At 38.2% G+C, this 15109-nt stretch overlaps 1 protein-coding gene across 1 annotated transcript in view; it reads left to right on the top strand.

Moving 5' to 3' along the window:
* Positions 1 to 6763, top strand: part of RPRD1A (regulation of nuclear pre-mRNA domain containing 1A) — a 60716-nt gene extending 53953 nt beyond the window's left edge. The window contains exon 7 of the mRNA XM_033135716.1: positions 6488 to 6763. Coding sequence (XP_032991607.1) covers positions 6488 to 6637 — 150 coding nt within the window. The 3' untranslated portion in view covers positions 6638 to 6763. The remainder of the gene's footprint in view (positions 1 to 6487) is intronic.
* Positions 6764 to 15109: the final 8346 nt, after the last annotated feature.

Here is a 15109-nt window from a genome sequence, read left to right as displayed (position 1 = left end):
TTGAGACCCGCGAGGTCAGTATCAAACAGAATGGTATATTCATTTGAAAAATGTAAATAATACTAAGAGCTAGAATCTCAAGTCAGAAGATTCAAACTGACATGTAAAATGATGGTATGTAAATTAGGTGCTACTTTACATGTAGGAGATGTATAAACAGTTATAAACTGTTTATTTTCTATGCAGTTGCTTTTGACCCTCTTGCCCATCACACATGTTCATCACCGAGACCATCATATTTGCATCAGTAGATATCAAATTGGTCTTCCTAGGAAGTCAGGTTTGAATTGCGTGGAGAGTATATTATATGAGCGTGATGTTTCCTGCAAGTAGAATGACCAGCCCACCTTATAATTCATATACTATGTAACTTATCCATTGAAAGTATACAGTTTTTAGTATATTCACAGGATTTTGCAACCATCACTACAACTTACAACTTTAGAACATTTTTGTCTACCCAACAGGAAACCTTACCCATTTTGACTCCATCCCACCCCAAGCCCTAAGCAAACACAATGTCATTTGTCTCTGGATTTGCTTCTGGACATTTCATATAAATGGAGCCATACAGTATATGGTCTCTTCGGCTGCTTTCATTTAGCATCATGTTTTCAGTGGTCTTCTATGTTGCAGCATGTATCAGTACTTCATTTCTTTTTATGGCCAAATAGTATTACATTAGAGATATATCGTATTTTGTTTCTCTGTTTCGTCAGTTGATGGATGTTTGGGTATTTTTCTACCTTTTGGTGCTTATCAGTGATGTTGCTATTAACATTCATGTGTGAATTTCTGTGTGGACATACATTTTATTTCTCGTATTGTCCTAGGAGTAGAATTGCTGGATTATATAGTAACTCGGTAAGACTTTTTCAGGAACTGCCTGTTACCCACATTGGCTGCACCTTTTGACATTATCACCAGCTGTAGATGAGGCTTCCAGTTTCTCCACATCTTTGCCAGCACTTGTTTGCTTTTTTGATTATTGTCATTCTGGTGGATGCCACACGATATCTCACTGCGGAATTGATTTGCATCAAAAGCCTTTTAAACCCACAGAATAGCCAGAATTCTATACATTTGCAGTAAAAACAATATAAATTTAGTATCTATTGCTAAGAAAGGGGCTTAATTTTTTAATGGTTTGGCCTTGAGGCACTTTTTTTTCTATTTAAAATTTTAAAATTCAGGTCCTTCCACTTTGGGGCTGGAACAGAATTAAATTTATTTCTAAAAAGTTATCTAAATTAAAACATTAAATAAGTTTTTTGAAAGCTGTTTTTGCAAGTGTAGGTTTAGTTATAAAAGAGTGAGAAGAGTGTGAAAAGGATTTATAAAACTTGTAGTGGCTTTGCCTATCGATTGGTTTGTCAGATTAGGCTGCCACCTCTGACTTTCCCTGATATATGTGTGTCACCGGTCCATGTTTGCATTTTCCTTTTCATGTCTAGGGTAATTTTTGGTTTACTAGTAGAATAAAGAGAGAGATTTCTCTTTTTTCCCAGCTTTATTGAGGTAAAATTGACACATAAAACTGTATATATATGAAGTGTGCAATGTGATTATTTGACACATACACTTTGTGAAATGATTACCACAGTCAGGTCACATCCATCACCTGATATAGTTACTCTGTGTGTGTGTGTGTGTGTGTGTAGAACACTCAGGGTCCACTCTCTTAGCAAATTTCAAGTACACAACATAGTATTAACTAGGCACCGTGCTGTGCATTAGATCTCCAGAGCTTATTCATCTTATAACTGAAGGCTTGTAGCCTTTTCACGAGCGGCTCCCCCCCCAGGCCCCCTCCTCCCCGCCATCCCAGCCCCTAGTAACCACCATTCTACTCTATAAGTTCACTTTTTTTTTTTTTTTTAAGATTCCACATGTGAGATTATACAGTATTTGTTTTACTCTGGCTAATTTTACTTAGCATAATGTCTTCTAGGTTTGTCTATCTTACAAATGGCAGGATTTCCTTTCTCATGGCTGAACAATATTTCATTGTATGTATATGTACCACATCTTCTTTATCCATTCATTTGTAGACAGAGACTTAGGTAGTTTTCATATCTTGGCTATTGTGAATAATGCTGCAATGAACATGGGGGTGCAGAATCAGTATCTTTGAGACACTGATTTTATTTCTGAGGTCAATGTTAGATATTTGTTCTAACACTGGGAGGGCACCTCCCAGCTGTCTTATTCCCCATGTCCTGCAAACTAGCTGGTCTGCAGTTTAGCCTCTGTTATGAAATCGCCTCCCAATTGCCTTTCCCGTAGCTTCCACTGTTCTTGATAGTACCCTTAGGCTTGAACTTCTTGCTCTGTTGTTATAAATAAAGTCAGTTCCTTTGTGAAGAGTTGAGGATCTACCTGTTTTACTGCCTCCTTCTCTAAGGCAAAATGTTTGAGCCAGGGCTTTGGAACTCAGAGTGGGGACAATGGCATGCTTTATTTGAGTGATACGGCTGCTATAGGAACTGAGCTCTTCTCGAAGGGGAGGGGTGCAACAGCCTGTGTTCCTCTCAGCCCGCCTCTTCTGGTATTGACCACCCCCTCCTGAGTTGGGGGCAAGGGTCATCAGTGCCCCAGTATTCTCAGTTTGCCACGTCTAAGGTGGACCCTCTGTTTCATGAATGGGGGCTGAGTAGAAGGGAGGCCCCAGGCTCTTAACGAGGCTCTCCTGAGACTTGGCTTTAGCAACAGGTAGCTGGAAATGGGATGGGAAACGCTGGTGTCCTGCTCTTCACAGGAATAAAGCCCTTTTGGAGCTGCAGGGAGAGGGACCCCAGTGTTCTTGGCTGCAGGAGTCTGGAGTCTGCCTTGATGAGCTGGGAGTGGGGAGAGAGGCAGTGTCCTGGTAAGATATCACAGACTCTTCCCTTTCTTGCTGAAGTTTCATAGATTTTCTGAAATAGTTGTTTCTGCATATGTTCTTTGCCCTTAGGATTGTTTCTAGAGGCTTTAAAAGTTGGTTGTGGTTTTTAAAAATAGGTTTCACTAGGGAGTGGGTCACTTGAGCTCATTGCACTGTCATGCTAGAAGTCAATATCCTCTAGGTCAGTGGTTCCGAAACTTAAAATTTTTGAACCCTTAATCCCCTCTTTTTTTGTATACTTGTAAAGTAATCTTGACTCTCTCCCCACATTGCTCCATTTTATTCTCATCTTAACCAACTTTATTTTCTTCATTGTATTTGTACCTAAAATAATATTTTTGTGTTTTTTGTTTGTTTATTTAAAGATTTTATTGGGGAAGGGGAACAGAACTTTATTGGGCAACACAGTGTGTACATCCAGGACTCTTTTTTCTTTTCCCAAGTCAAGTTGTTGTCCTTTCAATCTTAGTTGTGGAGGGTGCCATTCAGCTTCAAGTTGTTGTCCTTTCAGTCTTAGTTGTGGAGGGCGCAGCTCAGCTCCAGGTCCAGTTGCCGTTTCTAGTTGCAGGGGGCACAGCCCACCATCCCTTGCGGGAGTTGAACCAGCAACCTTGTGGTTGAGAGGACGCGCTCCAACCACCTGAGCCATCCGGGAGGCAGCTCAGCTCAAGGTGCCGTGTTCAATCTTAGTTGCATGGGACAGAGCTCACCATCCCTTGCAGGAGTCAAGGAGATGAACCCGGCAACCTTGTGGTTGAGAGCCCACTGGCCCATGTGGGAATCGAACCGGCAGCCTCCGGCGTTAGGAGCATGGAGCTCTAACCGCCTGAGCCACTGGGCCGGCCCGTATTTTTATGTTTTATATGCCTCTTCCCCCCTGAAATGTTAGCTTTGTGAAGGCAGGAGACCATCTGTTTTGTTGTAACACTATATCTCTAATGCTTAATAAATATATACTTGCCCTATATCGTGGACTGCCATCACAACACTTGCAGTCTTGTGGAGTAGAGGGTCATAAATAGGTAGTCACAATACTTTTCTAATAGTTCTGTGAAAGAGGAGAGTACATTCACGGTGCTGTGATGATTCTTATCTAAAAGTACTCTCTTTGCACATCAGAATCAAAGTTAATACACACATCTTATTGTAAGCATCGTTGCCGTAAGAAACCGACCCATGGAATCTTGGAGCCTTTTTCTACCCCACCAGTGATACAATTCAAAACTTAAAACTATGGCCTGGATCATACAATCAGGTAGTTATCAGGGTTCATCCAGTTTCGTCTTCAGCCTAACATCAGTTTACTGCAGCTACTTAAACCTTCTCTCTTTAGAATGAAAGTCTGCCTGTGACGGTAGCAAAAAGCTTTTGACTACTACTTTTGTTCCTAATTTGGGAAAGGATGATTTCACATGTTTATGAAGGATAGTCACTCTTCTCATAGGATTATTGAGAGGATTAAATGAGGACATTTTAATGTCTAGCATATAACAGACATTCAAAAAATGGCAGCTTTTGTTAATGTTTACCAATTTCTTGTTTGCAGTGTATGCCAGGGGGCTAAAGGCTTTTAATTTACACATATCATTTGAATCAAAAGATTATGAGCAATCTTAATTGAATAGCTTATCTGGATGCGAGAAATTAGGGTGGGCAGTAATGATCACTAATGGCACAGGACATTGCTCAAAACATCCGGGCCGGAGAGTAATTGCTTTGGAGCATGTTTGAACAGCATCTGAATATTTTGTGCTGACCCCAGAGTGCTTTAGATATTATTTATTCAAGAATGATTCAGCTAAGAACAGTGAGACAGATGGAGATGTGTATCTGCCCTCACACTAACTAGCATGTTCTGAGGAAGAAATGTGCTAAATGGGGAGATGGGTAATGACATCCTATTGAGAAGTATGGATGTCGAATGTGAAATACCCTGGTGCTTATCTTTTGTATGTCGCTGTGAGCTGCTATGCTGAAGCCTACCCAGTGTCCCAGTCTGTACCACTGGTAAAGCGGAAAAGGGAAGAGAAAAATCATACCTTGAGATTATAGAAAACTATAATTCTTATTAAATTCTCTGACCTTGCCTTGATCTTCATTCATGATAGATTAGAAATACAGGGACATGTAAGACATGGAAAGAACTGACACCTCATCTGTGTACCCAAAGCTGTCCTTGACTTCCCCAGCTTTCAACCTTGCTTACTTTGTCTGCCAGTGGGCCCAGTTCCCCAGGTTTCAGAAACCTTTTTTCCCTGTTCTCGTATAGCAGTTGGATTATATTATAGTAATTCTGAAAACCCCTTTCCCCAGGTATAGTTATTCTTTCAAAGTGGAGGCTCATTTGTATGAAGAAACCTCACTAGTTTGATTTCATTTTAGGCAGAAAAACTAGAGAAGTGGTTCACAATTCTGACTGTATTAGCTTCGTTTTGGGAGCTTTTACAAAATTCACAAGCTCTGGACCTGCTTCCAGAGATTCTAATTTAGTGGACATGCAGTGGGGCTGGAACTCTCTTGAAAAATCTGATTTCCTTCAAAAATTTCCTAGGTGATTCTGACGTGCAGTCCAAGTTGAGAAACACTAAAGAAGGGCTCTTTGCTGATAGGCCTTCTACACAAAATGAAAGCTGATCATTCACCTGCTCTGTTTTGTGAGATCAGCTTTGGTCAGAGGGAGGGAAAAGGTTCTAGTCTTTCTAGAAGGAAGAACACCCATTTTCTAGATCCTCCCTTACATTCTGCCTCCACTAGGTGATGGAGTATAGAAGGTTTTTTCTCCCCATGTGGGAATCTGGGAACTTCAATTAAAGGGAGATAATCCCACTACAGAGAATGGGCTGTTTCCCTGTAAGCCCAACATGATCTTGTTTAGTATTCAGTCTCTGAATTTTTGAGATACTGTTTGCAGCGTTTCTTGAACTTTTTTTGTGCCACTGGAATCCTTTAGTCTGGTGAAGACTCTGACCCCTTCTCAAGTTTTAAATATTTTAAGTGTAGAAAATAAAATGCATAGCATTACAGAGGAAACAAGTTATATTGAAGTACAGTTATTGAAATAATAAAATTTGTACAATAATATGTGTTTCTATGTTGACACATTAAATGACATTTAATAGTTGGTCTAATAACTACCATGATTTCAAAGTAGTGATAAATGTAAACAGTATTTCAAGATAGCTGTAAAACACTAATGTAATATGGAAGCAACTGGTTTCTATTGGAGACAAATGCACAGGTAGTGATAATAGTCCTGTTGTTTGTTGCCAACATTCCCAATAGAACACTGCTAAATTTTAGTTTAGGTTTGTGAAAATAAATACGTGATTTTTCTTATCCAAGCTCAAGGACACCTGAAAATCTCATGCTGAGGTTAAGCATACTAGTATGTTAGTTTTCTTTATACATATGTGAGCTTAAGATTGTGTTGTTTTTGTAATAATACAGTTTTCCCAGTTGTCCATTTCTGAAATCCTTTTCGATCCTAAAGCTCACATTGTAATCATCTTTTGTATTCAGCATTAACTGAGTGTAGTACCAGATTTTACATAGAGCATCAGCTACAACTGCCAGAACGCTAATGAAAGTTATTTGATGTTACAGGAATACAAGCGCAAGTTAGCTCGAGTTTCCCTGGTGCGCAAAGAACTCAGGTCCCGGATCCAGAGCCTGCCAGACTTATCTCGATTGCCCAATGTCACTGGCAGCCACATGCATCTGCCTTTCGCGGGGGACATCTACAGTGAAGATTGACGACCAGTCTCTTTCCAGGGCCCAGGACTTTGCAGGAGATGGAGAAAGGTTAGGTAGATAGTCCTGTAGCGTTATTTTTGTATATTGTTGAGAGAGTGACACTAACAAAAAAAAAAAAAAAAAAAAGATGAGTAATTTATAAAATTGTTTAAAATGTTGGTTTGTTTACTATTTTATTGGTAAGTTAACATGACTTAGTTCAAACAAAGTGATGATCTCTGTGTGTTAATAATAAGCTCACAAATAGTGATTATTTTCAAAAGATCTTTTGTAAATTTTTTTGATCCAGGGCCTTGTGAGAAATTCCATGTTTCTATTTCTTCATGTATTTTCAAATGTTTTTCTTTATTTTCTTCGTTATCTAATCACTGTATAGTATGTAATTCTTAAAGGGTAAGAACTAATCAGGAGTTGATTGAGACTTCATTAAGGTATAGTTAGGACTTGATTGTAGAAGGGACTAAATGTTCCAACTTAATCTTTACCCTTCTCCCCATCCAAAATATCAGTTCTGTGCCTCTCGAGGCCTTTGATTCCTTATTTCCTGGGGCATTTAACACTAACCATGGATGTCATTTTTAGGGTCAGATCAGAGCTCAGAGAACTTTTCCATAATAGCACCACAGGGGTTCCATTCCAACTGCCAGTGTACAATAAGAGGAGTGTTAAATAGGGACCCCACTGATTAAACTGTTTAGAATTATGTGATAAAATTAATATGAAATGCTTTGGAAATGTTATAAATTTTTACATTCTACCAAGAGGACAACTTTCGTTCTGGAACTGATTTCTATATGTTAGATCAGTCTCCTTTTAACATAAAGCCATCTATGGGATTAAAAGAAACAAAATAGTGATTCTTTTATTATTCCCTTAGTCGTTTAACTTTAAAAACAATGGTATTTTTAGCTCTAATATCTCAAGAACATAATTTTCATTAATGTTCAGTAAAGTAGCCTGGAACATTTTTAATGGTTCCTTAAGGTTTTCGAATGACTGTATATTTGGAAATTAAGCAGTGCTACACTACAGGGTAGATCTGGTAAATATTATATTTGTATATTTAGAATAACTGAAACAAATGTACTTTTACCTTTTACTTCTAACCCTGTGTGTTAGAGCAGTTGCATGCTCTCCTGCTTTCTTTTTAAATCACGTTGTTAAGCTGTGGATTTGTACTCATTAATGACTTAGGATAAACGTTTTTCTTCATTCATTACTTTATAAGACATTTTTCTTTTCATTGTAAGCAGATTCAAATTAGATAGTCAATAAAACATCTTTAAATCCCACAAGCCAATTATGCCTCACTAGTCTGAATGGCTTCACTCTTTCTTCTTCAGTGTTAGAGATTGTAGTTAAAATGAATTTATATGTGAAACAGAAGGCAAATATTTATTTTTAATAGCCAGTAATTTTGGCAGCTGTGCTTCTAACAATTTGACCTCTCTCCAAAGCTGAGACACATATAAGTAGTCTCCATTCATGTATGGCTAATAATATTCCAAAGTTTTTTTAGTCACCTTTTGGGAGTCAGGACACATTTTCTCACAGAAAACTCATCTGGGAACTGAATCCATTTAATCATGAATATAGTTCATGTTGATGTGAGTTAATGTAGCTGACAAAGTACTAACAGTAGATCCTGACCAGCATTTGTAACAGTATACCATCGCTCTAACTAAGGAAGTGGTATGCAGCAGCCAGACTCACACATCGGGATGTCTGTCTCATGTACGTCTGTCCCTCAGTGTAGAATATGTAAAAAAGATGGAGCGTGGAAGGCGTGGTAACGAGGGCACAATTACACAAACCTAGGCACACCTGTTATAAAAGTATACCACGTGAGGTAGGTTAACGGAGAGCAAAAACTTGTATATTAATTTATTTTCGACATCTTGACTTTATTTATGACCTGCTAAAGTGGTGATTTATCCATTCAAAGTATATTTTTTTTCCATTGGAAACTAATTTATAAACTATGTACTCCTGGGAAGATTTGAAATCTATTAGAAGTTTGTTGAAATATTTTCACCGTGTAAGACAGACTTCTTAGATACTGATTTTAATGCCAATATCTACTCTGAATATTTATTATAAAAATGTATTATTTTTCTAAAGAGCTTGATGCAATTTGTGATAAGTGGTCGTATTCAACCTGAATCCTACCCCCAATCCCAACCTTTGACTAATCCTCCTCAAACCTTCAGTCGTTGGTTAATTCACTAACCGGAAACATAAATGATATGATTTGGTTTGGAAGCTACATGTTCCGCCTTATGATAGTTAACATGGTACGCCTTAGCAGTAGTCTTCTTTTCTACAAGGTAGACTTCTTCTGAAGACATAGGGTTAGATGGGGGTACTGTAATACCAAATTCTAAATCATGAGCATTTACTCCACTGTGTGTGTGAAGCAAATCATGCATCTTTGAGTGCATTTTGGCCTGGCCCCTCAAACGAAAAGCCTATGACCACACTTGCAGTAGGGGTACTGTGGTTTGAATGGATACCGTCACTCTTTTCTCCACAAACAGTGCAGAGAGCTCTCTGGAGTGGCAATTTGAACAGATTCCCTGGCATTCCCTCTGCTCCTTCCATCACTACAGTAAGTAAAAGAACCACCTGGGGGAACCCGGGAGTCTGAGAAAATCAGCTGTGCTCAGTAGCCAACCTCCCCCTCTAGGAAAACCGGTCCAGATGCAGCTATTCTGGTACCTTTTCTCACATGCACTCTGAATCAGGGTTTTTCTGTAAGAACTTCAGAATCAGAAAAAATAAGGATGATGATTTCATCATCTAGATTTGCAAAACTAAAAGGACAAAACTAGGTTGTCACTGTAGATGAACAATTCACCTATTAGTTATTGAACTGGTTCTGAGAAATCATTCGAATGAAAAAAACTCAAAAGTACAAATTAATTGGGAAAGCTAGAATGTCCTTTCTGAATTTTCCATTCTAAAAATTTATATGAAATAGCATAAAGCTACTAAACTGCTTTATATTCTATTAAGAAATAGCTCCTAAAGATGTAGTTTTATTTCATAGTTGTTGCACTATATGAAAGCTTTTTAAAGTGTAAACCCCATTCCCTGTAGAAAGGGAACATTGAGTTATTGAATTTACTTACACAGAGCATGTGTTGCCATCTGTAATTCCAGCCATCCACACGAGTCTGTTCTGAGGTGGCAATAGCACATGGGTAGATGAAGTTTCCGTTTCTTTACCCCTTTTGGTTTGGCTGTATCTGATGACAGTATAAGATGTTCTTAATAAAGTTTTATGTTCCTTTTGAAATGCGTAGATTATTTTTGTGAATCTGATTAATTGGGTATGGGGTGGGGAGGGGAGAGATGAATGGACTGGGAAGGAAGGAAGGTATTGGAAGTACTCAGTGATGTTATGGTGGAGAAACTGCTGAAGGACATTTCCTCTTGCTTGGCCAATGGTTCAAATTTGAGGGAGCATCACTTGGAGAGCTTATTGAGCTGTAGATTGTTGGGCCCCAAACCAGAGCTTCTGAAGGAAGACCTGATGGTTTACATTTCTAACAATGTGAGGCTGGTGACACTGGAATTAGGGACCACATGTTGACAACCTGCTCTACACCAACTTTTGAAGTCTGCGACTTGCTTCACGATTTAAAATTCCAGGTGAAAATGAAGTGTGGGCTTTACAGTTCATTATATAGCAAGTTCCTTATGGGCAGAGAACCAAGACCAAATCTTTTGTGACACTCTGCTCAGTAGTGCTGTTTTTTTGGGGTTTTTTTTTTTTTTTTTAGTGGTTTCTGTTCTTTTTTTTTTTTTGATTAGCTTCAGGTGTACCTTAAGTGCTTTTGAGTGAACAGTTTCACTTACTGTGTTTCCCTGAAAATAAGACCTAGCTGGACCATCAGCTCTAATGCATCTTTTGGAGCAAAAATTAATATAAGACTGGGTATTATAATTATATTTTATATTATATTATATTTATTATATAAGACCCGGTCTTATATAAGACCCGGTCTTATGTTAAAATAAGACCGGGTCTTATTAATTTTTGCTCCAAAAGACACATTAGAGCTGATGGTCCGACTAGGTCTTATTTTCGGGGAAACACAGTAGTACATTGAACTCCTTTTTTAGAGTACAGGCCTTTCTACCAACCTTGAATTTAAAGCCGAATTGGGGAATACTAGAAATCTGAGTGTTTCTAGAGCAGTGTTTGCCATACTTCTTTAATAAAGCTCATTTGGGACATTTGTAGGAAGGGCGCATACCAACTGAATCAGAATTTTGATTCTTACCACGTAGAAAGTTTGGGAGATGTAGTCCTTTGGCCAGTACCCTGGTTCTCCATTCCTGGATGGGAGAATTATATACATCTACATACTGTAAATGTAATTCCAAGATATTGAAACAAAAACCAAAAACATGGATAATTAACACCATTACCCAATCTTTACAGGAGCTTTGTGTGCTTTTTTTCCTAGGTTCAGAATGAAATGATGAAATAATCTGAAATGACTATGAGCTAATGACCGGTCTGGAGATTTTATATATTTAAAAGTTAAGAATTCAAAGACATACTTTAAATATTATAAATTATATGTATATTTGATGTGTATCTGTGATTGCATATTAAAGTTAGTAAGAAAATGTTATCTAAAAACCTGATAGGTCTGAAAAGATAAATTTTAAAAAATTTCATATGAAGGCAAAATTAAAAGGACTTAATAAGATTGAATTGAATATATTAAAAATTATATAAACACCTGTACCGTTGCATTCTCTTTTGTTAACTTGAATGACAATTGATCATTGTACCCAAGACTTATAGCCATTATTTTGGGATGCACAATTTATAAAAGTATGTTGATTCCAAACTTGCTAATTTCCATCCTCGAGAAAAGTAAAAGATAATTTGGAATTACTCCAGTAACTTCTGTATTTATGAGGTCAGACAATTAAATTTGCAAACTTGTTGTATCAGTGTTGCTAACCTTTTTTTTATATCAGAAGGATTATTCATGATGAATTTGTACCAACTGGACAGTAAACTAAGTTTACTATTTGGAAGTGCTGAAAAGGCTGTGTGAAAAAATTAGATGACCTAAAGTTTTCGCCAACGATTCATGGCTCTTGCATCACGACAATGTACCAGCTCCATGGCACTGTCTGTGAGGGAGTTTTTAGCCAGTCAACAAATAGCTGTATTGGAACACCCTGCCTACTCATCTGATCTGGCCCCCAATGACTTCTTTTTTGAAAATAAAGGAAATATTGAAAGGAAGACATTTTGATGACATTCAGGACATCAAAGGTAATACAAGAGCTCTGATGGCCTTTCCAAAATGAGTTCCAAAATTGCTTTGAAGGGTGGACTAGGTACATACCTTCCCAAGGGAAGTACTTTGAAGGTGATCGTAGTGATATTCAGCAATGAGGTATGTAGCACTTTTTCTAGGATTAGTTCGTGAACTTAATTGTCACACCTCATATATCTTGTACTTATAGATTGAGCCAATAGAGGAAGATCCAACCAAGGCTGGCAAGGTCCTTTGTACAAAACTTTTGAGACTGAACCACTTGGATTTTCTGCATTTCGTGAAGTGAGTTCATCAGACATATTTCCCTTAACCTCCAGTACATGCCTCCTCAAGAAAGCAGTTACCAAAGTAAGTTTGTCACTTGTGAGAACACAAAACTGTCTTAAACATGAGTTTAAACTAGACAGAAGATGTACTAGGCAAATGTTGATATTGTTGAGGAAAAATTATTCTAACAATTGTTAAAAGGGTAAGGAAGACTTTATTAAGGACTTTGCAATAGGTATCAAGACTGTCCCAAAAAAGGACAGAAAAACACAGGGCTCAACTCTGAATATGACAGAGACAGCTGGGGATTTATGGCCAAGGAGCAGAGTGAAGGGATCAATGGATGGAACATTACTAAGAGACATCAAAGATAGGGAATTCTTGCCAAACTTACTTAACAGGATTGTCGCTGAAGGCAGGCCAAGATGATCGTGTATCGAGGATGGGGGAATTCTCGTTGACTTAGCAGAATTCTTGCTAAAACTGAGTTAGGGAGGCCCAAGACAGAGTCCAAGAATAAGGCCTAGTTGAAAAGAGGGCTCAGAGAACTGTCCAAAGTTTAGTCTAAAAGAGATTCTATGAGTCTTTATCAAAGGACAGTCACCATAGGCTAGATCTTATTCTTCAAATAGTGGTTGGTGTTGATACTCATATTTTATAGGTTTTTTAAATCAGTGATAATAGCACAAATTGCTTGAGCACTTTCAATATGCCATCCACTCTTGTAGGTGCTTTTCATGTATCATCTCGTTCAGTCCTCACAGCATCTTTCCGAAGTACTATCCTCATTTTACATATAAGGAAACAGACTCAGAAATTAAGAGTTTGCCAAAGATTAGTTAATAAATAGTACAGCCAGATTCTGCAGGGCAGGACCACAAAGATTAGTAGGCTGTACTGTACGAAACAAGTAATTCTTAGAATTAAGAATTTTAATTAAAGGAATAATTGTATGATTTATCAACTATTATTTGGTTGAAGGGTTAAAACATTCAACTGGGCATTTGGTAATGTTAGAGTTAAATTTTAAATATGAGAACTCAGGATTTTTAAGAATTTGTTTTCCAGCTCTGCTTCCGGCGTGGTCTAGTATAGAAATACCATTTCTATCCCTCAGTAAAAGTATCCTCAACATCCTAATTTTGCGTCACTACTAATGTCAGCTCAAAAGTAACAGGGTTTCTTGGAGAGTGGCTGCTGCCATGTCTTAGGGCCAAGGGTGGTCCTGGGACTTTTCTTTGCAAGAAAGCAAGGAGGCTGCTTTCAGAGTTCTGATGCAATTGAAAGAATAAAGAAGTCAGCCTAAAAGGCGCTCTCATTGGCCAAGATGTAACCATCTGAGCATCAAAATAGAAAATAAAGATTGTACTTAATTAAAACTAGTCTGTGAAAAATTGTCTCCATATTTTTTAAAATCAAAATTGGGATTTTCTTTTCAAATAATTAGTATTATATGCAAATTGACTTTTATTCGGAAAAATTCCTATTTATATTTCATTATAATTTTAGTCCCAGGCCAGACAGAAACATTGAACACTTTGAGTTCTGCTTTGGTGTTACAGCCCCCAGAGCTCAGACTGGGAGGCACCTAGGCACTAATCTCATCCGGCCCCTGTGTGAGAAGAGCTATGCAGAGGCAGGTACAGGGTGCCTTCTGAGTCCAGTAGAGGCACCTGAGTTAAGCTTGTGGTCAGTTTTTGTATGTTATATATCAAGGAAATGGTTTACTAAAAAAAAAAAAAAAAAAAGTGCTGACTGGAAGGAACCATTAGAGGGAGAAGCTGAAAGTGAAGGCAGGACTATTCCATTGACCAAGCCTCTAGTCAGAGGAGGGGTGACATCCAGGCTAGATGGCCAGACTAGCCCTGTTGGGTAGGCTGCCTTTTTTTACCCTAACAGGAGAGAAGCAAGCAAGAGAGGCATCGGTGAGAAAATGAGGGAACTCGGCTTTAAAGCAGAGCAATGTCTCCAATGTACAATTGTATTTTGAGTCCCAGTTTATCCACTGGCGCTGCCCCTCTCTGGGTTGATATACTTAGGAACATTACTTAAGAGTTCTATAATCTAAAGGGATCACATTAAACGTCACCATTGTCCTTTTTGCAGTTAAAGCCCAAGGGGCTGTGCTGAGGGTGAGAATAATGGATAGCATGAACTCGGACGTATTGAATATGATTTTAGCCTATAGATCAGCTCTGTGACACCAGAGTTCTTTGTGATACTGAGACAATTATTAGATCCTCGTTCCCTCTTGCCCCTTTTCCACCCATTCCTGTTGATTTGGTTTTCTCTCAGGGTTCCGCTCACCCCTTCCCTCTCTGGCTCACCGTTTTCATCCTCACAGTGGCTGCCTTTAGTTTAACATAGGCTTGTTGCAGTCCACAGGGTCAGTGGTGCTTGCTGTTCCTGGCTCCACATCTCATGACATTTGGGTTTCCACTTGTTGGCTATTAATAATGCTGCAATGAATATTCATGTACCAGATTTTGTGTAAACATGCTTTCAGTCCTCTTGGGGATATACCTTGGGGAGTGCGCTTGCTGGCCATTTATTTTCTTTGGAGAATTGTCTGCTCAGATTCTTTGTCCAAGTTTTGTCTTTTTATGATTGAATTTTAAGAGTTCTTTAACAGATGCATAATTTGCAAATATTTTCTTCCATTTTGTGGGTTATTTTTTTCACTTTCTTGATGGTATCCTCATTTGAAGCACACAAGTCTTTAATTGTGATGTGGTCCAATTTATGTTTTTGTTATTTGTGCTTTTGGTGTTATACTTAAGAAACGATTGCTTAATCCAAGGTTCTGAAGATTTAGTCCTATTTTCTTCTAAGAGTTTTGTATCCACACTATAATTTTAATAACTTCTTTAGAGATGCCCAAAAGCCCTTTCTA

Source organism: Rhinolophus ferrumequinum, chromosome 19 (genome assembly GCF_004115265.2).
Source record: "Rhinolophus ferrumequinum isolate MPI-CBG mRhiFer1 chromosome 19, mRhiFer1_v1.p, whole genome shotgun sequence".
Lineage (NCBI taxonomy): Eukaryota > Metazoa > Chordata > Mammalia > Chiroptera > Rhinolophidae > Rhinolophus > Rhinolophus ferrumequinum.
The sequence above is the reverse complement of the archived record's forward strand: the minus strand, read 5'-3'. Positions and strand labels throughout refer to the sequence as shown.